A 26,072-nucleotide genomic window follows, 5' to 3' on the forward strand; every position below is an offset into this window, starting at 1 on the left:
TCTGTTCATCTTTGGGCTGGCTCCTCTGAGAAGCAGAAATCACTGTTGGGACACAGGACGTCAGAGAGCTGGGTCAGGGTGGGATGGTGGGAATCAGCAAAACCCCATGGGCACATGCAACCCCACCTCTCCAAACAGCCCCAGGGCATCTCTGCTTCGGCCACTCCTGCCCCGCTCAGCCACCTGGGGCTGGGGGGGACACACAATAGCAACCAGCACCCAGCATGGGCAAGCCACCCTGTGCAGTACTGTTGGTCTCCCTCAGCCCCTTCTGGTGGGCAGCGATGCTCTGTGGTGGGCAGCAGCTGGAGCACCATGCAGGCACAGCATCTGAACTTCAGTCACTACTAACTTCCCAGCCCCGCTGGTTTCACTGCCCAGCATCCACTTTCCACCAGAGAGGTTGAAATGAGAATATTCAGCCCTTCCCGAGAGCATCCCCCTTCAAGGCACCAGGCTGATGCTGCTTGTCAGCGCTAGGAGGACTCATGCAGGAGGGAAGCCAGTGGGACTGAGCTGTTTGGAGAGGGCTGAAGGAGCACTATGGGCAGGCACTAGGAACAAAAGGGCCTTGTTCTCCTGCCAGCCATGAGCTAACCCAGCGAGGCTCCCAGGTTTCTCCTGCTGGCACCACTGCTATGAGAGCAGAAGGGGCTCAGCATCACAAGGGGCTCCTGTGGGCTCATTTCCAATGGGGAGGATTAACAAGGAGGGTCAGGCCCTGCCCTGTCCCCTCTGCCCACGCAGCACGCTCCATGGAAAGGGGCTTGGCTGGGCTCTGCAATGGGGAGATGCCCAGATGACCCTGGAGCGAGGTCCTAGCCCAGCTGGGCTAGAGCATTGCTCAGAGGTACCTCCTAGGAGAGAGCATTTCACAGCAAGGGATTTGCAAAGATGAGATGTGCACAGGAGAGACTTTTCCCAGCAAAAATTGCTGTCACTTGCCAGGGCCTGGCATCAGGGTGAGTTAATGTCGCAGCACTAGCAAACTAGTAGGCTGCAACAAGGCTTTTACCATCACATCCCAGGTTAACTTCAATAACTAGTTAGCACACCTTGCCCTAGCACAGCCACCAATGCCCCACAAGGTTTCACAAGGTCATCTACTGCTCGTGCTGTTTCTTCATCCTCTTCAGGCCAGTCCACCCTGCTTCTTGCCTCTGCTGCATCCTTCTCCTTGTCTCTCCTCCACCCAGGGCTGGCTCTCACTCTCCTCCCGCTGCTTCCTCCAGGCCTCTCTCCATCCAGAGGTCCTCCTCCATGCCCTTCAGAGCTATTTAACTACTTAGCAGGAACCAGCCACAGCAGCACCTTATCCACGTCAGCCAACCCACCGCCCCTGAAGCCAGCCCACAGCTGTATATTATCAATGTTAATTAACCTGCCTTCATTCCCCTATAATTCCTCTACAAGTTAAGAGCAGAGGATGAACTATGGCTTGGCCCCTTGGAAAGGGACAGAAGGCTGAAGGAAGAGCCTGAAAGATTCGTGTTCTGTTTAGTGTTCCTGTCAATAAACAAGTGTTCTCTGTGTCCCCCGTCTCCTACAGAAAAGGAGCCTCCGCCAGCAGTTACAGGCTGAAGTGGAAGAAAAGGATGACGAGCAACGGTGAACCAGAGAAGGGTAAGGGTTGCCTTGGGCAGTAGCTTGTCTCCAACCCAACCCAGCTCCCTGAACCTACCTTCATCAGCAGAGAGGACAGGGGTCAGCCCTCGTGGGTGTCTCATGCCCATCACCAAACCAGCCCTTGGCTGCTAGGGCAGGTTGTGGCTCCTGCAGATACTGGCTGGGGCAATGTTGGAGCTACATCAGCAACACCCGTGCAGGCAAAGCCTGAGGGGGGGTGTCTGCTCCTCCTACCTGCCTGGTTTGTCGTGATGTTGGCAACTGCAGCTCTCCGGGACTCCAGGCTGAGGTCAGAGACACCGTTGACAGCCTCCACCCAAAAGGAGTAGTTGGTGTGGGCCAGGAGGTTGGTGACCGTCAGTGCTCCCTGCACCAGGCTCATCTGCTGGGGCAAAAAGCGGATCCCACTGCCACACGCCTCGCACTGGCCAGCGTCCCCCGCACAGCGCCTGCAGACCACGTTGTACACGATATCAGCGCGTCCCCCCTTGTCCAGGGGTGGGCCCCACTCCAGTGTCACCGAGGTGCCGTTTACACTGGAGATCAGGTTGACGGGAGCAGAGGGGGGGCCTGGAAAAGAAGCAGAGGGTCAGGCAGAGCGGGGGCTGCTGAAGGTATCAGGACTGGTAGGGTGAGGACCCATGGGGAGATGCATCTTGGGCAGCATGTACCTGCGCGTATGTACGATGCTACAGGGAGCACAGGGCTGCCCAGAGGGGAAAATGCTCCAAAGAGAAGACAGCAAAGACACAGACGGGTCTCAGGGTGAAATGTCATGGAGGTAAGATGCTCTGGATCAGGATGCCAAATGCCAGGCAGGCAAGAGCTGGTGTTTGTCTGGGGGAAGCAGGAAGCGATGGCGATGCATGAAGATTTTGGAGGAAGAGCCAAGGTGTATGATGGGCTGGACAGTGGAGGACAGGACCTGCTCATCTGAAGGGAAGGGTAAACCCGCATCTCCTGGGGAGATTAGCAATCCGGGGTGGATATCCCCTAGGGAAACACAAGTCAGATGTTGCTGACCTGTCTTTCACCCTGGTTTCAGCTAGCAGCCCCACACCTTTCTGCCCTGCTGGACCCAGTACAGAGAGGACTCCTCTGGGGATGCCCCTCAGAGCAGCATATTGCAGAGGGCTGAGCAGAACCCGTATGACAAACCCTGGTGCCACTGTTCCCCCACAGCAACAGAGAGCACAGCAACACCTGAGGATGAGACAGAGGGCAGTGGGGGAGTGCAGCTAAGAGGGTCCCATCCCATGTGCCAAAGGGTGTCCTGGGGTTGAAAGGCTGCTGCAGTGCACGGGGCAGTGTGCACAGAGGCAATGGTGCATGCTGCTCTCTGCCAGGGAGCATCTGCTGGGTCAGAACATGATGCCTGCCCCACCACAGCACAGACCTGGGCAGCGGGGGTACTCACGCGTGCAGGCGGCCGAGGGGGGGTCCTGCACCGCCCTGTAGAAGCTGCTGTCGCAGCGGCACACGCGGGCTGCCCGGCTCTCCGAGTGGCTGTGCAAGGGGCACTTTGCACAGAGCTGGTCCCCAGGGGCTGACTTGTAGAATCCCAGCTGGCAGGCTGCAGAGGAGGGAAGCGGCAGAGGTCAGAGGGATGCACCTGGATGAGGTGCATGCCATGGCCTGGCAGACCCCGCCAGCACAAAGCTGCACCCCGCTCTCACCCCCATCCCAGAGCATGGGAGCCAGCCCTCCCCCCAGTGCTGGGTGAGCCCCCCTCCAGCTGTCCAGCTGGAAACCGGGCTCTGTGAAAACTGCTTTTGTCTCTCCCCCAGGCTGTACTTCTTGCCATGCTGGTACCTGTTCTCCACTGTTTCACAAGCAGACTTGGTTGTTTCTGCTTTTTGTGAGCTGGCTGCAAAGCTTGAGGTGCTTTCCTTGATCGGTGCCCAGAGCTCTCCCTCCTGCAGCCACCCCTCTGGCCCAGGGCAGAGAACGCTTGGAAGCTCAAACCAGGCAGCACTGGAAATCACCTTGTAAACTCTTCTAAGAACCATCATTTACTGGGCAAATTTACAGCACAGTCCTCACCTCACAGTGGTCACCATGCTACACATGCTGGGTGCGCCCAGACACCCAAGGGCACCCACATGGGCAACTTGAAGAATTAAAACACTTGGGACATGGTGCAGGTCCCCCTGCAACCCCCCTCGGTGTGCTGCTGCTGCACAAAGCAACACATTTCCTTGCACAAACCAAAGGAAAATGCGTGCTGTTTGCTCTCGGTGGAGGGACAGCAAGACCAAACCAGCCAGCCTGAGTTTTTTTTCCAGCAACACAACCAACACAACCAACACAACCCGCCTTCAGTTTCTTCCCCTCCTCCTGGTGCTGGGGGCTGTGTGGCAGGAGCAGCCGCTCATCCCACGCCAGGGCTTGCATCAGTCTGCTCCATCCTACCCCCACTTCTCCCAGCAGCCCCGCGGGTGATTCATTTGTCACACAAACAACTCATCTCGCGTTAGGCAAATCGATTAGCTCAAGAGTGACATGTGGCATGTCAGGTATCTGTCTGGGGGTGGAAGGATCTGTCCTCTTTTGCAGATTTTGATTCCAAGTAAGGAAAAACAGGCTCTGTCTGGGTCCCCGTATTCATCAACTACTTCTAGGACCAGTTCCAGTGATTCAAGCATTATTTCTGGCTCTGACTCATTTCTGTTTTTCCCTGCTGAGGTAGTAATACCTTCATTTTCCTGTCTTTACCCCCAGTGGCCAGCTCTACATACAGCCTCAATTTTTCTTCCAAACATGTAGAAGGGTTTTGTTTGTGATCCAGTATCCCTGGTGGTCTGGGTCCCTCTGTGCTGTCTGTTCTGCTTCTAGGTGCTGATTTGTTTTCTTATTAATAACACTCCCTTTCCTTGCCACTGATCTCCCCAGACTGACTGCTACCAACGTACACAGTGATACAACAGCCTCTTTATAACTAAGCTGCTGACCAGCAATGGCAGCTGAAGGCAGTGCTCCAGCCACACACATCCCTGATGGCTTGCTAGTCCCTCTTCAGACCCTGTCACCAGTTTCTGGGGCAGTTTTGCACCAAAGGCTACTTTAAAGTCAGGGAAGCAATACCAGCAGAGGGATGTACGCGTGCTGCATGTGCCAGAGATGCTGGTATCGTGGACTGGTCTCACATTTTGGTACAGCAGGCTGGAAAAAGCAAAGGCCAGCAGTTCCAGAGTTTGTTCCTCCAGAAGTTCCAGAGTTTGTTCCTAAATTCCTGCTTCTCCACTTCCCAAAGGGCATCAGAGCAAGGAGCAGAAATGCCCAGACATGGGGATGCGAGGGAAGGCAGATGGGACTCACAAGGAAATTGCAGCGGCCTGGGGCTGGCTTTGCTCCCCAGCTCTCTCGACTCCTTTCACCTCCTCAGAGGCAGCAGAAGAGGAAAGAACAGAGGAAAGACAGAGCTGGGAGAGGGGGTGCGCTGTCCCCAGCCAGCTGCACCAAGGACAGCCTGGGACATTTGCTAAACCCTGGTGCTGACTGGTCCTCATGATGCCACACGTCAAGAGAAGCAGGGATGCTCTGCCGTTACCAGGTGCCCTCTGCCTAACACTGCAACACCCTCCAGTGTTCCACCCCTTGGTTTGGGGTGTAAGGCTGAGATGAGTGCTGGCACACCCTGTTCTCAGGTGGGGACAAATCTGGGAGGTAGCTAGCTGGGGGGGGGGGGGGGGTGGGCGGAACCAGCAAATCTTTAAGAAAGAAAAGTTCCCAGCTTTTCCCTGTGGAAAAGGATGAAAATGCAGCATGAGCACAGTCTACCAGATGGGAAGCAAGCAATGAGACAGCCCCACGGTCCGTGCTGGGCAGCGTGCATGTCAGGATCTGCTGCCTTCAACCTCTGCCAATGCCCCTCGGACCTGCAAACCCCCATCATCTCTATCCCTGCGGCAACCAGGGACTCCTGATTCAAAAGACACCTGGAGTGGTTCCCCCCCCTCTCCTAATATTTAATCAAGGGCAGAGAAATCAGTGCTACATCAGGTATGAAGAGACAGGCCAGCAGGAAGGATGAGAACACGAAGCGCAGCAGATTTGCACCCAGCAACTGTTATCACTTAGCATTTAATGCTGTAAAAAAACCCCAAACATCATTAATTACCTGTAGCAATGATTCACAATTATTTTAGATGCATTCAGGGGGAAAATCATCCTAAATGACAAGCTATAGGTGAATATGTGCACCAGGTCAGAGCTGTTGGGAACTACCTCCTGGCACCTGGACAGCTGAGCATGTGAGGAGGTGGGAGAGCAACTGGGGCTGGGGCAGGCACCGCTCTGGATGGGGTCAGACACCTCTGTGTGTCTCAGTGCTTGCTTTGGATGGAAGAAGGACACACGTGCAAAGCAGGCATGGGAGAGGGCACCAGCCTGGAACCTGCACAAGAGATGAAATCCCTGCAGTAGAGAATGACAGGCATGTCCTGCTCTGGATTGAGCTCTCTCGTGCCAGGCCAGTGACACGTGGAAGACCAGGACCTCCTGGGTTAGCTGTGGTAAAAGCAAAGCAGAAGAGAAGTGGCCAGCAAGAAAAATTCAGTGAAATGCACCAGGTCTAAAATTTACAGGGCTCCAGAGCCATGGCTGTAAGCACACACTGAAGCCACCAAAATCTGAAGCTGCCCACCAGGGAGGTGCAGAATGGTTGTCCTGCTGTCTTCACAGCAACCAGCTACTGCTGTCTGCCACAAGTGCCCCCCCAGGAGCCCTGCAGAAGATAGGGATGTTTGTATTTTAAATTATTGCATGCAACTGATAACCTTCCTCTGTGTCTGAGGATCTCTGGTCCCCTCTGTGGACCACCAGAAGTCCTGCTATCGGTGTCCTTCTGGCCCCAGTGCCATTCCTCCTGTAAAACCCAGCCAAGGCTGACTGTCCTTGCAGTTTCATCTCACAGGGTGGTTTCACAGTGCACGTGGGACAGCAGCAGACCTTCACCTGCAGCCCAGCTCAAGACTTGCACATCTACACTGTGCTTACAGCCCAGACACTTGGCTGGGCCAGTGTCACAAGCAGAGCCTACAGAAACCAACACTAAACCTGTGCTTGGCACAGTGCATCCCCAGCCCTCTGTCACCTAGGTGGGTCCCCAACTGCCATCCCAACCTGTTTGGGGTCAATACCACGGGGCATCCACTGAGCCCCCCACCCTGCACAGCACATCGTGCCTGTTTTTTCCCAGCCCATCAGCCCCACTCTCTCACACATCGCTTGCCCAAGGGGCCCCAGAGCAGCAGGTTTGTCTCAGAAACAGTGAGCATGGGTAGGGCTCTGCCAGCCATCTGTAGTTCGGTCCATTTGTTTCCCTCCCTCTCCATCCTCTGGGGACAGGACAACATCTGCTAATAAGCTGGCAGAGCTCAGGAGATGATAGATGAACCTGTCGGGGAGATGCTAGCTGAGAATGAGCCACTCTTCTCAGGCTGAAGTTGCCATCTGGGACTAGCGCTCTGCAGGTGGCCCTGGTGGGACCACTAAGGGTGACTTCAGTGCTGCTGCAAATGCGAGCATCAACCCCGTGTCGCTCCCTCTCGGCTCCATATTCAGCCCAGGAGGTTTGGCCAGGGTGAGGGCATGGCTGAGAGGGTGCCATGGGGCAGCTTAGCAGCACTGGTGCCACCGATTGCCCACCTCCCCGACCCTGCAACAAAGCTGAGCATCAACAAGCAGCAGAAGAGCAGCAGCGTTTCTCCCTTTGGCAGTGCTGGGAGGAGATAAGAGATGGAAATGAGGGTGTCAGAGCCACTGTGACAGCCAGAGACAGGCACTGGTCCCAGAGCCCTCCAGGCTGCGGGAGAAGCTGGCACAGAAAATCCCAGCTCCTTTCAATCCAGTTTAGGCATGATGCCTCCAACCTCAGCTCCTACATGACACAGACACTGAAACAGAAGCATGTTACTCACAGTCATGTCTTAAAAGGAGGCATCCACCTCCTTGCCCCAGACCTTGTGGTTTTGCAAGGCTGTGTCCCCTTTCCCTGCAATCCCAGGCTGCGTCCCCAGGTTGGTCAGTAGTCTGGAGGGGGTCTGGGGGGCTGGCTGGGGTGGCTTTTTTTTTTTTTTCCTCAGGTAAATTCTTGGTCTGTAGATCACACATTGCTCTGCAGCCCTCCTGATGCTCAGTGCACCCTTTGTGTGCTGCTTGCCCCTGCACTCTCTCACACCCCAGACCACTGCCTTACCCCTAGCCCCTGAGTGGGAACAGCCCAGTTCCCACCCTGCAGCTCCTTTGCACAGCTCACAACGCTTTCCACCCCCAATATTACCTTACAACTCATCACACCACTATACAAACCTGAATTTGCCTCATATCACCCCAGACTCCACCTCACATCACCTCCCCACTCCTTGGTCCTTCCCCCATCATTCAACACATCCAGCACTCCTTTGCACCCGGCATGTTGCAGAGAGGGGGACAGAGGGGAGTTTTCACCCATGAAGATTTTGCAAAGCTGGCAAAACCCTCCATATCAGGCTGCAAGCAAACGGCACATGCAGCAAAGGGCATCCTGCACAGCTTCTTGCCCAACACCCAGATTTCACAGCCACCAGGACATGTTGTGTAAGAAGGACCCTGCTCTTCCAACTAGAGTAATTCCACTTGTAGTGCTGGGTAAACTGGAACCATGGTGTTCCAGACTGGCTGCATCCCAAACTGGGTATCTGCATGGTGCTGCCACAGAAAGATCAGCAGGTCTTGCCTCTTGCTTGGAATACAGTACTTTGGAAAGCACTCCTGCTCTTCTTCCCTACATCTTTTAGAAAAAAACAAGCAAAACCCAACAAAACAGGAAACATCTGAACCCTTCTGTGGGAGCGGAGCCGGGGTGGTGCTGTGCAGACTGACGTAGGTGAGGCAGCCTGGCACGCTCTCAGAGTGAAGGCTTTTATATAAAACTTATCTGGAGAAACGCTACAGCTTGCAGGAGTTGGATGGAAACAGGTGGCTTAATGCTAGAATTAGAAAAAAGCTGTTTCCAAAACTCAGTTTTGTAGTGGAATTTTAGACAGAACTATCCAAGGCTTCTGAAAAAAAAACCCCACAGTTTTCACCGGATGAAAAACAAACCCAGAAAACGCGGCGTTCAGGAGGGAGCGGGGCCAAATGGGAGCCACTGGTGCAGATGGCAGTGCTGGAGGCAACCCTGCATCCCTGCTGCAAGGCTTCAGGGAGCAAATATCCTTAAATGAGGAAAGGACATGCAAAATACCAAGGATTTAATCCCAACCCCTGCAGGAACTGGTATGCAGCTTTGGAGGGGATGCACACATGCAGACGGCTATGGATGCATACAGGGGCTGAGCTTTAAAATCAAGGGTGCCCAGCACTCCAGCAGAAGCAGAATGAAGAGCATCACAGGGAACAGCACAGCCCTCACCCCCGCACAGCTGAGCACCACCAGCTTCTGGATCCCTTTCTCCTTCATGGGGAAGTGTCAGAGGCAGCATCTTGTTTTCAGGAAGGGGAAGAAGTTGTCACACAAGAAGTGGTGACACGAGTGGGATCTGGATCTCATGTCGAGTACAGAACAAATTTTTGGCACAGTCCTACTGCTCCGTGGGATGAAAAGCATCTTCCCCACGCAAGGCAATCACACCCAACCTCCAAATATGCCAGTAGCGAATTTAGGCTCCCCAGCCTCCCATTGCGTTACACCATCCCCAGTGTCAGTGCTGGTACAAAATGCCGGGGTTTTCCCACAAGCTGCCTATTTCTAAATTCCCCAACAACAGCTTCCCAGGCACCTGAACAGTGGTACCTCACATCCAGAGCAACAACCTGTGCCCACGACCTGCACCTGGGCAAATTCTGTGGAGAAAAAGATTGCAAACCAAAAAAACCCCACATTCCAAAGCTGGTAAAGGTCTTTGAGAGTTGCCAGATCCATCCATCACAGTCCCGCTGCTCTTCAGCACTTCTTACAGGGACTACAGAGACCTACCAAGCACAAATGAAATTTGTTTCATCCCCATCAATACCCTGAACTCCAGTCTAGCATCATTCTCACCCTTCATCCACGTCAGCGGCTAAACACACCAAACTCAGAGGAAAAGTGACAAACAATAAAATATTCAGCCAGGGACACAAAACACTGTTCTGTTGGTGGGGGAAAGGCAGCTCTGCAGTCATCTCTGCCCTTTTTCTCTGTTCCTAACCAGAAAAAAAATATCGTTTTAGGTGTGTGTGTGGGGGGGGGGGCTGCTTTTTTTTGTTTTCCTAGAAAATGCAATTGGCCACTTGCTGGAGTGTTAGAGGAAGGGATGAAGATGCTGGACATGCTGAGATCACCTCACCCTGTGCCCTGCCTTCTCCAGCGTGCTTGTTGAGCTGAATTAGCCATGCATGGGCAGCCCAGAAGATCTGGGATCCATACAGGCTGATTAGCAGCCAGATCTGGAACTATAACCTGGAAGTCCTGGTACAAATCAAGTGTGAGTCCAAGGATCCCATCCCAAGGCTGGATAATCCTCCAGGGGAAGAAGTTTTTCCTAACGTCCATCCCGAACCTGGCAAGCGGGTTGTGTCCCTGAGACATTGTCTTTGCAGTCTGCTCCCATCTGAAGTCTGATACCTGGGTCCTGAATAGTCCGAGATTATATGATTTGGAAAACAAATTATTTTCTTTTTTTTTTTTTTATAGGATACAGGGCTTTGCATGGGATAAGCAGAAGGTGATATAATCTTAACATCCAGTATTGCCTGCATTTTACAAAGCAGCTGACTGGCTTGCAAACCAATAATGAAAATCTTGTGAGCCACTAAGTTCCTTTGATTTTCTTGCCTGGCGTCACGGAAAGGCCGTTTGCATAACTCCCCTAGCGCGTCTTTGAAACTATCACTGCTCCTGCCCTTGAAAGGTTTATTTTGGTACAGTCATGGCAGAAACCCTACGTGGTGGGCACCCAGGGCACTGGTGCAGTCTAACTCTGGGTATGACCACCTGGTACCCTGCCAGCAGGCACCGGAGGCTCTGAGCAGGCATCACTGAGTGCAACACAGGCACCAAGCCTGCGGTTCGGAGCTGGCACGTGTGCGCTGGGACTTGCATTGAAAATCTCCTTGAAATCCGCACCAATTTGCAAAGAAATGTGAAACATATTCCAGCGTGTTTGTCCAGAGCTGCAGTGACAGGGTATTTTGACATACATTTATCTGTCCCCTTGACACATGGTATATATGCATAGGCAGGACCTAAGGGAGGTGGAGCGCAGCCTGGAAGCTGAAATCCCAGGTTTGCTGACCGAGAGGCATGTGTGACCCCCAGGTGCATTTTGGGGGCCCCTGTGTAGCCCAGAACCAGGAAAAAGGGGTTTTGCTTGGAGTCAGCCCAGCAAGAGCAGTGTCCCATTGCCAACTGACCAGCCTCTATCGGCTGTTCCACGTGAAGACACAACACAAGGAGCTCATGGTTGCCCTGCGATGTTTGTACACAGGTAGGAGAAAAAATCACTGTTGCCAGAAAAATGGGAGCGAGAGAAGCCCAGGGCTTCTCAGACCATCTCTGACTTAGGAAGGGAGAAGGAGTTTGGGAAGAGTAGGGAATGGAGCAGGGATCTGGTGGGCTCCCTTAACTCACTAGCATCTCTTTCCTCCTCTCTGTGTGCTTCTCCACCCCTGCTGCACTGAAAGAAAGGAGCACGGGCCGTGGTCTCCCTGGGTTAGTACCCAGGGGCAAGCAGCATCCCCATGTGCAGTGCACTGGGCAGAGGGGTCTGTCCCCTTGCACCCAATCTCAAAGAGGGCAGGTCGCATGCCTCCACCTTTCCTCCCCTTTCAGCATCAGCAGCTGGACCACATCTGTTCACACAGCTGCAAAGGTTTGCTGCTGTGGCCACAGGTCATTGCCCAGCAGAGCACAGCTGGAGCCCACATCTCTGACCTGGCTTCCCCTGCCAACGGCTTCACCCGTGCCATTGTGTTCCCTGGCATTTGGAGGGCTTACCCTCCTCCTGGGTGGCCAGGGTTGTGCCCACCAGCAGGGTACATGTGTGATGGGGTGCAGCTGGAATAGGGGTTCCCCTCCTCTCGTGCCCTATAGCACTGCTCCCCCCTTGCCCCACCAGCTGGAAAGTCAGTCCCCACTGACTTGCTTCATAAAGGTCCGTGGATGCAAAACTGTATTCACAGGCACGTAATTACCAAGCCGGGTATTTTCTCCTCTTAATTAGCAATGCTGTAGCGCTTTAATTGCTCGATTAAAGTTGCCCACGAGGAAGGTTTAAGGTACATTAAATGTGCTGATTGGTTCATCAGCGTGAATCCCACCAACTGGAAAAAATTAACCAGCTTCCAGATTGCTAACCAGACTCTCCAGATCTATTTCCACCAGCCATGTGCCACACACAGGAGGGGTGGGACAGCCCAGCAGCAGAGGGGTCTGTCCATCAGGGGCCAGCAGCCCTTCTCCTATTCCCATCTCTCCTCCAGTTTGGGAGATGGAGAGGAAAGGGTCTAGGCAGTGACAGCCTCCCTCTCTTCTCCTTGTCCAGAGGACACAGGCCATTATTTTTTTTTTTTTGGCTTAAGCACAGCTGGATAAAGTCTACCCCAGGGTCAGATCCTCATTCAGCCGCACACATCAGACCCTTGTTTGGTAGCTGTTCTGGCTCAGCCCTGGCAGGCTACAAACACCCATCCTCCTGTGCAAACAGGCTGATAGAGCAGCAATTGCTTAATTGTTGCTCCCTCATCACTGTTTTCCAGGCAAAGGCAAGAGCCAAGCTGAAGCCACCGAGCACAGCAGAAGGAAAGCACCCAGAGCAATCTTGAGGCTAAGATGCCCAGTCCCAAACTTTAGAGAAAAATTCTGAACTGCTCCAGAAACCCATGGATATACCTCAAAGGCACTCTTTTTAATGGCATTTCTGCTGAAGGCTCATCCACCTGCTCTGACAACAGGGAAGTGGGCCTGTTCCTTCTGTTTGACCCTTTTTCATTTGTATGTTAAAGAAAACATCCTTCCTGGGAGATTCTGCACTCCTGGAGGTCTCTGTGACTGGTGGCTGGGTGGGTGGGTGGGTTTGTGTCAGCTCCCAGAGAGCAGCACCATGATCCATAGCCATAGCAGTGCTGCTGATACTCCAAACCAGCTCTGTGCACGCAAAACTCATCATCAGCTAAACAGATTTTAGCCCAGCTTTCCAGTTTTGCTCACTGATAGCTGGTGACAGATGCAGCCCAAGGACTAATCCAGATCCAGCCCAAAAGGCTGACCCTGGTGCAAGGACCATGGGCTCAAAACCTTGGTGGCTCAGGAGCCGGGCAGCCCACCCCAAAGAGGGTCTGGCTGGGGCTGGTAGGAGGTGGGGGGGTGGAAAGCCACTGTCCTCACCTGCGTGAGCCACCCTGTCCACCTCCCCATCCATCCGCGTGTCCCAGCTCTCAGCCTCTTGGCTGTTTGAGGAGGCGGCTTATGGGTTTCTTCCCTTCCCACAGAAGCAGAGCCAGGGTTAAAGTGCTCCCCTTTCTCATTTCTCTAATTGCACTGACCTTATTGAAATGGGTCTCTATTTGTCCTGTGCAGCAGCTGCATATAAATAAGGTGAATTATGCTGATTGTTTTCTTATCTGATAAATTGCTGGGACAGTTCCTTTTCACTTATGCTATTGCTTATTCTGCTATTTAGGCAGAGCAGTTGCTATTTGCTGTGTGTAAGAGATACTAACGTGTCTTGCTGCGGACTGATGCATTTCAAGGAGGAAAGAGCAGCGCATCCAAGGCTGGCTGTGGATGATGGGGGTGAGAGAAGCAAAGTCCTTCAGAGCCTTGAAAACGGAGGGGAAAAGCAAGTGGGGCAGCAGGGCTGTGCTGCCCTGGAAGAGACATCCCCCCCCCGGGGTTTCATCCTTGGGGTGGTTGTGGCAGAAGATGCCGTGGGACTAGAAGCTGGGAATTTTAGGAGCTGGAAGACCCCAGGACCCCATCAGCAGCTGTGGCAATTCATGCTCAAACCCAGGTTCTGCCCAGGAAGGCACTGCAGCACCTGTGCCCAGCCACAGCTGGAAAAGGGGGTCCTGTGTCTCTGAAGATCAGGCAGATGCCTGAGGCACAGATACGGGGGACAAATGTCTTGGGCAGTGCGGGGCTGTGACACAGCTGATGCCAGGCTAGCTGGCATCCTTAGCATGGTCCTGACCTTAGTGCCTCGATCTGGTCCCCTGATCCCATGAGAACTGCCCCTCACATCTTTATGGCAAACACCAGGACACCACAACAAGATGAAACATGTGGATCCCACTGGGGCAAGTGCAAGGAGTCAGCGATCCCAGCCACCCCCCCACCCCACCCCCCCAAAAAAAAGGGGCATCCAAGCTGGTGGCTGAAAGTCAAGGGGACAAAAGGCAGAGAAGTTCCCCACGTTTCTACGCATCCTCCACCATGTCCCACCTCACCCTGTCCTTCCCAGCTCTGTGGCACAACCTTACTTCTCCTCTGAAGAGCTGGGAACAGCTCTGGCCATGATCTGGTTTCCTGAACTGTCTTCCATCACTCTGGCAGGTCCTTAGAAAAATGAACATTAAAGAGGAGGGGGAGAAACCTCCACTGTTCAAACATCTTTAGCTTTGACAAATAAGGCGTCTGGCTGTGAAAGGCAGAAGGAAATTAATTTGGAATCACATTTTAAACACTGCCATAGAAGCAAAGTATCTTTTCTCTAATTTTTTCCCCCAAGCAAAAAATGAATTTCCCTGATATTTATAGAAAGATTATTAGGGCCACAAGGAGTGATTTATATCATCTCATCCCTGTGAAGGAGAATGAAAAATTGCTGGGGCAACAGCCACTGGAATCCTGCTTTTGTCCACCTGACAATTAAAACAGCTAATTTCCAACTCCGACAGATCCACTGGGGTTATAAATCATTCTGGAAAGGCACTTTTCACTGTGAAAAATGAACTCTGCCCCAATCAGGCACAAGAAGCTTAGATCAGAGATTTGCATCTGTTTGCTTTCGTCTGTAAATATATGTACTCCTGCTCCACACCCACCTGCCAAAGGAGACAGGAGGCAGGAGGTGATGCCCCTGCTCACTTGACGTGGGGCTATCGAACTCCCTGTGCTAGGAGCTGGAGAAATGGGATGGGGGAGGCAGGAGGGCAAGATGACTCTGAGGTCCATGAAAGGCCGGTGACATTTCTGTCCTGTGATGACACAAGCCCCGGAGAGCTTCACCAGGAGCATCGCTGGTTGAGCAGCGTGGACCTGAGTGCAGCTGCATGCAGAAGGTCCAGCTTCTGCCTGTGTGTCCCCCAGCTGGGGAGGCAGGCTGGACCGTGCTTCCTCCTATGCCCGGCCTATGGACAGGGGAAATCCCACCAGGAAAGGGCAGGAGGGCAGAGAAGGAGCTTTTCCACAGCTTTGTTCCCAGGAGAGAGACACACGTCCAAGGGAGCACAGGAAAATGAGGCAGGCTGAGCACAACGCCGATGCCAGGGCTTCCCTCAGCCTTCAAGCTTTAGGGTGGTGATGCCCTGGGGCAGAGTCTGCTGCATGGGACTGCAGGAGGGGAATATGGGGAGGGGGTGTTTGGCCCTTTTGAACCAAACCTCCCTGCAGTCATGGGGCTGGGACCCATACTAGTGCCCCCTCCCACGGCAGCACATGGCTGGCCCCATGCACGCTTTGCAGCCACTCTTTAGCGTGGGAGAAGACAACCCTTTCTAAATTATCAGATCCATCCCAGGTTGACTTTCAAATCAATGGGCACAGACAGAAGGAGTTGCGGATAGAAGCATTTATTCTGCCCGTCCTTCCCACTCTGTGTAGCTGGGGACCCGCTGGGGCCGGTGCTGGTCCCAGCAGCACCTGGATCCGTTCCAGTCTGGCGTTGGACGTCCTAACCTTGCGTTAAGTCTCCCTAAGACAAATGCTCCACTTGAGAGAGACAAACTCAAACAAAGGCCCCGCACTCTTATTTGTGCTGCTCCCCTAAACACGTCCCATAAAGAAACCAAGAGCAAACAAATCTGCCTGGAGGGCTCTCACGGGGAGCCCCGAGCGCTGTGCTCTGTACACACACATCCCTGTACCTGGTGCGTGGCTGCTGCTGGTCACCCTGCTTCCTTATCACAGTTTGTACAGTCAGCAGCTTGAAGCCTGCCCAGTGGCACAGAGGACCCCCAGGAAGGCTCTCTGGACCCCCAGATGACAGTGCTCTGCAGCAGCCCCAGGGAGGGGTGATGGATGGACACAATAACCTTGTTTTGTAAAAGCTCGGTGTTTTTTCTTTTTGCTTTCCTGGCTTTCAAAATCCACTGCCAAAGGGAAGCGAGCGGCGGGGCATGTTGGAGAGGCTGAGCTGTGCTTTGCTGGAGTGCACCAGCAGGGATCTCAGCACCAGCCAGAGCTGCTGGGGGCACTGGTTTGGGACTCAGCACGAGCCAGAGCTGCTGGGGGCACTGGTCTGGGACCTCTGGGCCACGCACTCCACGGTAGGGGAAGATGGAGCCAGGGCAGTCCTTGTCCCCGTGCCAGCCCCCATCACAAAGCCATGCCCTGTGCACCAAGACCTGTCACAACCATGCTCACAGGAGTGCCCAAAGGGCTTGCTGGTGGTACCAGTGGCACATTTTGGAAGCATGAAGCCATCCAGCAAAGGTTTGGGCAGCCCTTGGCCTCCACAGAGGCCAGGCTTCTGTCTTGTGAGCAGGTTTCTGTCCTCAGCCCTTCCCCAAAGAGGCGAGAGCCCCTTGCAGGCACCGCCAGTAAGAAGCAGGGACTCACCCATGCAGGAATCCCGCTGCTCTTCATAGCCAGCACTGCACACGCACTTCCCAATGGGCACCAGCCATTCTCCCTCGGCACTGCAGTACATTTTGGGGGTGTCCCTCTCCTCCGAATGGCCCACGCACTCTCCCCGCACTTCCACCAAGGAGGATGAGTCTGCCCCAGTCACAGCCTCGGAGAAGGATGCTAAATTCCTCACCATCGCCGGGCACTTCTTGTAGTAGACCCGCACGGAAACAATGGCGATGCAAGCGCCTATGTCCTGGAAGGCCAAGTAGAAACCCCTCTTGCTCAGTGGTCCCACGCCCCGCACCTCCGTGTTCAGCTTCAGGCGCCTCACCCCCAGGTCCACGTTGGTGAAGCTCTCATCAGCTGCGATGGTGTCGATCTTCATAAACTGGCTCTCCCGGGTGCTGGTGCCCAGGTCCCGGTCGGACTCCAGGTAGTAGAGGTTGAAAGTCTCCTTGCAGGTGCCCAGCACACCCGGCATGCTGTTACAGTCCCGCAGTGTGAATTTAATCTCTGCATAGACCCGCCGCGCGCCATCCCGTTGAACCCAGTTGGTCCGTAGCCAGTTGTTCTGGTTGGGGGTCATGACATTACAGACCTGGTAGGTGTGGATGGGGCTGAAAAACTCATCCATTTCATTGATTGAATCCCACTGCGGGACAGAGAGAGAACAGGTCATTCCAGATGTCCCCGAAAGCCTGGCAAGGGCAAGACATGCAGGAGTCTGGGCTATCACCCACCCCGTGATCAACTCCCTCTGCTCCAGCAGCTGCATCTGGATGAGAGATTGCTGCTGCTACTGGCCAAAGCAAAATGAGGATGAATAGACTTTACCCAGCACTAATTTGGGCAGTAATTCTCACAGCCCACCCTGATGCAGAGCTGGGTGAAGCCCACCCCTGTCTGTGGATGGGATTGCTTGCACAACTCTGATCTGATGGCAGAAGCTGGGGGCAGTGGGTGTTTGGGAAGGCTCCAAACCCTCCAGACCACACGTGCACATCCCTTCTCTTGGTGCTCAACCCACCATTCACAGCAGCAGCAGGAAGGCACCTGCCTGCTGCTCCCCCACATCTCTTCTGGCTCATTCCATCTCCACAGGCCACTTCCCAGCTGGAGAAGGAGTTTCAGGGTGCCTGCCGCGGGGTGAAGGGGAAGCATGCAGTGAACACGGGACTTCCAGCAAGAAACGGGGATCCACAGGGGCTCAGAGCCCCCTTCTTCCCAGGCAAGGTGGTGTCAGTGTGATTCCTCAGTGTGAGCCCTCAGTGTGAGCTGAGAGGCTGGAGTGGGGGAGGGGGGTGGCTCTAGGACCCCAGGGGCTTAAAGCTTGGCAACTCTGGGGTTAAAATTCAGTGTAGCAGTGGCAGCAGGGTGAGCTTGGGGAGCAGATGCTGCACAAAAGCAGGTTGCAGCAAGCACGATTGCAGTGGAGGGGTCTGAGTGAGTTTAGAGGGGCAGGGACACTTGTGTCATCTAGGAGAGGGGTGCTTAGCGGGTGTAACTGCTGAGAAGTGAGGAGTAGTGAGATTCTGCGTACAAATGAGCTCCATAGCTGAGGGACAGGTTGAGCAGAGCTGTTGAGGGCTACAGGACACTTCTGCGGGCTCTCCTTTGCTTCACATGGCTCCCTCTCCACCCTCACCAACCCCTCACCAGGACCCACAGACCTTCTCTTCTCTGGAGGCTTCCCACCACCTCTTCAGCTCACATTCCTGTCCAAACCAGGCACCCCAATCACATCTCCCATGGACGGGTTGGGACCCCTGAATTATTCTTATGGGAGAAGGAGGAGGAGGAAGAGATGCAGAGGACTTCAAATCTTCTGACTTCTCCCTGGATGTAGCAACAGGCTTTGAAGATGCTTGAGTCCCACCACCATCATGCCCCAGTCTACAGACACAACCCTGCAGAAGCTGGGAAGGTACTGGCACCCCTGCGGCACTTGTTGCTCTGCCTACCAAACCATCACCCCACACAGCCTCAGCGCACCCCCAAAGGCAGCTGACAGGGAGCACCCCCCACCATGGCACCCCATGTGCCCTGCCAGTCTGTGTGCTGTCTGGGGGGGCTGGGGGAGCCAAGAAAAGCTCCAGCAGCAGTGCACAGAGCAGGAAAACAAATCTTTTAAGCAGCATTGCAAGTGCATTAAAATAAACCTCTGGGCTTGCTCTGACAGGACAAAAATGGTGTTTTCTTGTGCGAGTGGTGACCTGTGTTCCATTACGGACACAAAACCAACATCATCCCAGAGAGGAGCCTGATACTCATCTCGGAGGGGGTGAGCCTGAGGACTTCACCCCAGTGACTGTGGGAGCTGGCGAGGATACAGATCTCCTGGGACAGGCACCCCACAGCCTTGCTATAGGGCTGCCAGCACTGCAAGGGCAGGACACAGCTAAGGGAGGGCATCACACCTCCAGAACATTGGCAAGTTCTGGGTTATCAGTGGATAACAAGGGAGATATTGGCAAGAGGTTATCAGTGATACCTGTAAGACAGCCCGCTCCCTTCTCCCCTCTCAGATGGGAAAGTTCTTCCTCATTTAACCTCCCCGACCTGCAGCCCTGCGGAGGAGGTGCTGCTGTACTTCTAGTGCTAGAAGTCATTTCAGTGCCATACATCTTCAAAACTCCCCCAGAATCCTGCTTAGGAGAAAACTCTCCTTCTCACTCCTAAAGACCTTAAAGCGACCTGGAAAAGGCAGCAGGTCCAGGTGCAAACGTCAGTGAAAGCTCAGAGGGGAATACGCTGGTGAAGGGTGTGAAAGTCAAGCCACTGCCAGGAGAGAAAAATAATTCTGGTTCTTCTGAATGCTAGAAATGTCCATGTCTGTCCTAGGATCACTGAAGACCTGCTCTTCTCCCCAGCACTCAGGTGGTCAACGTGGGAAGGGGCCAGGCTACCTGTGTGCTTTGCTGGAGGGCCAAGCGGTGGTACTCCTCTCATGCCTCAGTTTCCCCAACCAGAGGTGAGCCCACAGAAAGTGCTGACACACAGGATACACTCCTGCCTCTTGTCCCGTGCTGCAGAGGGGGTGGAAGTCATTGTAGAAATTAATCGAGCACAAATTAACACAACATCTGTTTCCTGTCTTTTTCCCTGCTGAGTTCCCTGGGGGGAAGTGAGGCAGAGCCGTGCATGGGAGGAGATGCGAGGTGAGGGCAGAGCTGCGGGATGCATAGTGGGGATGCTCCCTGCAGTGCCAGGTCCCCTCTGCAACATCCCTGGCTCTCTAGGAGTGCCCAGCAAGGGAAATACGAGGTTATTGTGTGCACCAAAATGCCTTGACCTCTAGCTAGTGTCCTCCAGACTTTCGCTTCTCTCCCAAATCTGGCAGAGGTGACTGTGCTCTCAACAGCAGTGTCCCCTTGCCACTGTGGTGCTGCCAGAGCTGGCAGCATCCTCACCGCTGGCAGACAGCAGAGCTAAATACCCATCTCCAAGCACCAGCAGTGGTCAGCATCAACCACAGGGGAAGACTCGGAGGGTTTGCATTTGCATCATCACTCTTTCAAACTTGCTGCTTTTCTGCACAGCAACTGGACTGCCAGCTCTTTCCCAAGGTCGCATGCAGTGCCTTGGGATCCCAGTCTGAGACTGGCCCAAAACACCACGTGTTCCACTGGCCTAACGGGGCAAGCACTCTTCCGTGGATGGAAATGCATGGAGGGCAGGCAGGCCAACTGAAGTGGTGGCTTAGATGCCACAAGTGCATCTTCCCAGAGTCCCACCAGGCAACACAGGTTTCCACAAGCTTTGCCAGGTCCCAGGATCTCCTGGGCATCGGGGCTGGAGCAACCCATTTCAGGAATCCCCATGATTGGAAGGGTCTTTCTTCATTACAGGCATTTAAGGCCAGGGAGAGGAACCCCTGACGCTGGGTACCACCGGTTCCAGAGCGCAGGCACTGTGCATGCACCCAGCCCCCTGGCATCCCTGCTCTTGGCTAACAGTTTGAAGAGGCTTTCATTAAACAAAGCTCAGCCCGGCCCCCATCATTGTGATAAGATCCCCTAGCGAGACAGAAATGAGGACATCATAATTAATGTGGTGAGCGCACGCATTGATGGGGGGGGGGGGGGGCACACATGATTGCATCTGTATTCAGGGGTTTGCCTAAGAGTTTAAATTAAAGTCAACACCAGTTATAAAAAAAAATAATGCCAGATTATGAAAGGCGAAAGATGCAAACACCAGATATCTGGGCGGCTGAGCAAGGTCTTAGAAGTCTCCCAGGGCCTGTGTGGTGCAGCAGAGTGGGGAGAAGGAGGAGGAGGAGGAGGAGGAGGAGGAGGAGTGGAGGGGATGCACACAAAAGGAGAGACCACCCTCTGGAACAGAAGCTCAGCCTCCCACCACCCTTGTGGTACCCATGGAGGGAGCCAAGTGACAGGTTACCCCAGTCCTGGGATGGCTTCCAGGAGGGATGCCGGGTCTGCCTGGCATGGCAAAGCTTTTCCTGCTGCCGAGACATCCAGCACTTTCCTTCCTCCCTCCCTCCCAAGCACAAGGCTATGGCACCTCCCTGGGAGCCTCTGGGCCCCTCACACCACTGGCACTGGGAGGGGGGGGGGGGGGGGGGGGGGCAGAAAAAAAAAAAGGGAAGGGCTTTATTGCAGCTATAAATCATTAGATGGGAGGTGTTAATGGAGATAATCCCCATGAAATCAGTCGCTGCTGTGGCTAAGGAGGGATTTGTCAGGCAGTTAACTACCCTGAGCTTCACTGCAGGTGATTAACTCCTGGTAGTGACCAGCGTCTGGGGAATTAGCAATAACCCAGCATTTACTGAACAAGCACTGGGAGATGAGCTTTTATCTCAATTACTAGTCTAAATCTTTATTTTCCAATGTTCTATTCCAACTCATCTTCTTTTTTTTTTCTTTTTTTTTTTTTTTTTTTTTCCCAAAGAAAATGAATTTCACCACAGCTTGCCCTGTAACTTGCTGGTATTCCTGGATCCAAGCAGAGGCTCCGTATTGGAAAAGAAACCCAAGAAACCGCAAAAGGACATCAAAGTGACGGAGGGCAGGAGACATAGCCTGAGCAGGTGGGAGAGCCCTAATAGCTTTTGGTGGTCTGAGGAGAAAGACACAACCCTGAGGGGAGCTGAAATGGCAAGTAAGCAGCGCAGCCAGACTGGAGACAGGGTTTTTGCAGGGTGGGCTTGGAGCAAAGGGAGACCCTGCTTTGTAACAGGGCTGGCGTGTAAGTCAGGGCTCCTCCAAGCCGTGAACTGACTGTCGGTGGCAGGACCAGGCAGAAAATGTCCCCCAGTGCGTGAGCTTTGCTCTGCACACAGTACGGTCCTGGGGCATTTACTGTAGCATCCTCACAGCAGCATGAACTCCCCACCCCTGATGCACAAACTGCTGAGGGACCATCCCACAGGCAGAAAAGTGTTGTCTGTGCTCTCAGCTGGTTGTTCAAGCAAATCTGGTGTCTTTCTGCCAGTTTTACCTCTGAGCTGCTGCAGAACGAGGGAAGAGAACTCTTGGCTAATCGTGCCCAGGGGCCTCAGGATCCGTCCCTCTCCCAGGAGCGGAGGGGCAGGGATGGGGAGGTGCAAACCACCTCGGAAGGTCTTTCCTGCTGCTCCCACCAGCAGAGTCAACACGGAGCATGCCAGGCATTGGGACAGCTGCCTGGGTGGTAGGTGCCCACCAGCCCCCTGGGCTGACCCCAGCCTGGGCAGCAAGGGGGATGCTGTGGGGCCAGACCACAGAGATGCTGGTGGGGGAGCAGACAGGGTGGTCCTGGGCAGCACAGGGGGCCTTTCTCCAGCACTCAAGGTGCTCCCCTTATAATTAGCTTTTGCAAGGCAGCATTCAAGCTCCTTAGATACCCTGTGTCTGAACAAAATCATTTCCTGTTTGACTTTGTAAATCAAAGTAGACGATACAATAATTATTAATAATATGTTGACTTATCTCATCAGCGTTTTAATTAGGCAGTAGAAAAGCAATTTGCAAAGGGGCCGATCAGGCTCCCTCTGATCCAGAGGGTGACTTGCCAAGCGAGGAGAGGGGAGGGAAGGGCACTGGGGCACTGGGGCATTTTGCTGGGAAAAGCTGGGAAACCAGAGGCACAGAAGGGGAAGGGGCAGCCTCTGACGGCACTGATAAGAGTTTAATTTTCAATGCAGAGGGAATTGTTCGGGGGCTGCAGTGAGCTGCAAAGCTCCTGGGAGCCCTTTGAAGTTATAATTGAGAGGAGCCGCAGCCTGCGGGACAGGAATGCTCCCAGTGACCCTTTGCTTCCTGCACGTGTCTCCGGGGTGGAGGTGAGGGGGGGATGCAATTAAACCCCTGAGCGGCAATTACAGCCAATTACCCCTCAGTTAATTGTCTAGCAAGAGGAAATGTCAAAACAGGCCACGCTTGCCTCCCTGATGGCTTGACACTCCCCAGGGCGATGGTGCTGTGCCCATTGCTCCCTGCTCCTGCTCTTGCTGGCCACAGCGAACACAGAGAAGGAAAAAACCCGTCCTGTGAGGCAAGTTCACCTTGCCCACAGGTGTGATGAAAACATCAGGCCTTTGCAAGCGGTAGCCTTCCAGTTTTACACTGCTGATTCTTTGGATTATTGCCCTGACTGTGAGGGCAGCTCTGGGATCTCCCAGTCCAGAAGAGGACACTGCTTCTAGCTCTGGCATTCCCAGGAGCCCCAGGGAGGTGGGACAGGACCTGCAGGTGCTGGAAAAGCAAGCTGTAGGGCACTAGGGACCGAGCTAGAGGACACCAGTCTCCTTCTTAAGCTCCTCGGGCTGGGGCCTGGGGCTCAGTGGTGTTTGTTGCCATGCAAAGACACAGCCAGAGCCACCCCGCTCCCCGATGTCACCCATGCGGTGGCCCTGGGCTCACACAGGAGAAGCAGGTAAAGCAAAACCAAACATCTCTTCAGCTGGGGAGCTAGGGGCAGCAGCACTGGCCCTTGGCAGGAGGATGCTGCAATGGATCAGTCTGTCTGTGGACAGTACAGAGATGCTGTGGGGAAATCCTGCACCCTCCAGCACCCAGTGCGCGCTCCAGCCATGGCTCAGGCAGGGCAGCCTCGGGGGATAGCACAGGGAGGGGGGGCACTGCCACCTTTTTTTCCAGCAGGAGTGTCTGAATTAAGGAAATGGCAGCAAAAATAGGGACCTCATATAAAATCTAGCTTCACAGTACACCACCTCCTTCCTACACCATCCCAGGGCTGTCAGAGTCACGGCATGCTGGTGGGCTGGGACAGTTCCAGCAACACCAGCAGCACTCCCGAGGTGGTGACCAGCAAACTCAGTCCCTTTCCTAAAGCAGAGATCGTAGCAGGCTGGGAGCCACGTGGAGCCCAGCTACCAAGCCTGTGGAGCAGCCAGCATGCCTCCCACCTGGATCTGACCCCTGCTGCAGGGGCTGCAGCAATCATTACAAATCATTGGCGCTGCAAATGAGTACTGCACAGCAGCTTCGCTGAGACACCACAGCCCCGTATCCCATCTCCTTTCTGCTGCTGGCAGCTGGATCCAAGTGCAAATTTGCTACTCCAAAAACACCTGGAGCTGCAGAACCAGCATGAGGGTAAAGGAATGAGATGCTCTTTCAGGATGATGTGGTGCAGTGGCCCATGGAGGAAGAACCACAGTCCAGACAAGTGTTCAGAGGAGCCATTAAAACCTCCAGCTGGAAAAAGATATGCAAAGTTGTTTGTGCAAGAATGTCGCATCAAAACCCAGGCACCCTCCTTGAAGGTGTTCAAGACTGTTTTCACACAGCTGTGTGATTATCCTCTGGGTAACAAGGCCACGAGCAGAGCAAAAGCACGGGGTAAGTGAGGAGTGGTGACCTGACTTACTTAGGTCTTGTAGGACACAGCAGCATGTCCAGGAGGTGGTTTTGGCGTTAGGCGTCATACAAGTCTCTTTGTTTTTTCTTTTTTTGGCATCTAGCATTGACTATTCTTAATAAACATCACTAATATGTGTGGGCAAACCCATGTAATGATGGGCTTTTAACAAGGACCTGTTAATGACGTTGCTACAGGATCTGGAGGGTTTGCCACCACTGGCAATTTTGTAGTCAATTTATTTTTTTCCCCTAAAAGATGGGCTTTTCTGAGATGAGTGAATTAACAGGTCTGAAGGCCCGTATCTTTGCAGATCACATCACATCAGTTCTGTGGTCCCCTCCAACCTTGTACCTCTCAATCCATTACATTTCCACAGTTGTCATCATTGCAACAGTTAACTGCTAAAATTAGACCCGAATTAATGTTCTAATATATTTACATATATGATAATGCCTGCTATAAATCCGATCATTGTTATTGTTAGGAATTCACGGTTCTGATCACGCCTGCTCAAACAGCGCGGCGACTGAAAGTCTCAAGCAACAGATCAATGAAAATGATTAGAGGCCTGGGAAGATTTCTGTAGGAGGCAGAATTGAAAAGATTAGGACTGTTTAGTTCCGAGAGGGGATGAAAAAGAGTGGACATGAAAAATCAACCCAGCAGCAGAAGCCAGGTAGGCACCCCAGTTTTGCACGTTCTGTGCATGCAGCAAGCCCCACTGTGCCCTGCAGTTGGCCCTGTGTGTATTTATGGGATTGTTTCTGTTCACTAAAGGAATGAGCAAAATCCTTCCAGCCAGGTCCCCCCTGCCATCCGAAACTCACAATTTCCAGAAAGCTGCTGTGGTAGGAAAACCTAGACATGGAAATGCAAGTGAAGGGAGGATGTAGCCAGTAGAGATGGCAGGCTCACATGGGGGTCACCTCCCCTACACCCCTCCTGGTCACATTGCATCGCCACTCCCCGTAAGGAACCAGCCAGAAGGGATACTTCCCTGCCCCTCTTGCCCAGTTCCCACAGCCAGCTCCTCTGATTACAGGTGGTTGAGAGCTTCCCCGTTATTTTGAGCTGTTCCTCCTGATGCTTCCCTGGTGCAGCAAGGAATGAGATGCTTCTCTGTGAGTGCTCGTGGGGGCCACCCAGCTCCTGAGCTCCCTCAAAGCTCGGGACCTGGTGACAACTTGGTCCCTCCCAGGGGACATGGAGAGTTAAACGGCATTTCCAAATGCCACTTTCCCACTGCTAGCCTTTCAGATTAGTATTTTCCCAACAGACGTGGGCTTCTTGCCCCATCAGCACTGACCAAGGCACCAGCCTGGGGCTGAGATGTCCATCCACCCTCCCTGCAGGTATCCATGGTGACCCGTCCCACTGGGGTCCCCGATGTGTCAACTTCATACTTACCCCGTGTGAGGGATACGTCATCCAGCCCCAGTCCCCAGGGATCGTTGATGTGTCTAGCAAGTTCACTGTAAAACACAGGAGCAAAATGCTGCATTAGAAAGCTTTCTCCCCATCCCCAAGGGGTGAGGAACTGAGCTCCCACAAATGACCCTTCCTTGTACCCTGCTCGCTTGATTGTCCCATGCACCCATCGATCCATAGGGCTACTGCCAGGGACCTGCCTGGCTGCAGCTGAGGCAGATACGGAGCAAGGGGATGGCAACAAATGATGCTCCCCCGAGCTGTTGGTTTGGGGTAGAGTTGGGGTGGGGCTGTATCAGTTCTGGCCATAGGGCTTAGAGCAATGCATCCTCTTGGAGGAGAGGGGGCTGCCAACAGCAGGTCAGAGGGGATGCAGAGCAGGTCAGAGGGATGCAAAGCAAGGGAGAGCTGGGGAAACAAACTCCAAACATCA

General features: G+C 53.7%; 1 protein-coding gene across 1 annotated transcript in view; it reads right to left on the bottom strand.

Annotated features, from left to right (window-relative positions):
• EPHA8 (EPH receptor A8) overlaps positions 1-26,072 on the bottom strand; it is a 51,538-nt gene that overhangs the window by 12,834 nt on the left and 12,632 nt on the right. The window contains exons 2-5 of the mRNA XM_056333481.1: positions 25,619-25,683; positions 16,370-17,033; positions 3,044-3,199; positions 1,861-2,196 (exon numbers count right to left, since the gene is read on the bottom strand). Coding sequence (XP_056189456.1) covers positions 1,861-2,196; positions 3,044-3,199; positions 16,370-17,033; positions 25,619-25,683 — 1,221 coding nt within the window. The remainder of the gene's footprint in view (positions 1-1,860; positions 2,197-3,043; positions 3,200-16,369; positions 17,034-25,618; positions 25,684-26,072) is intronic.

The sequence above is a fragment of the Falco biarmicus genome, chromosome 3, assembly GCF_023638135.1.
Source record: "Falco biarmicus isolate bFalBia1 chromosome 3, bFalBia1.pri, whole genome shotgun sequence".
NCBI lineage: Eukaryota > Metazoa > Chordata > Aves > Falconiformes > Falconidae > Falco > Falco biarmicus.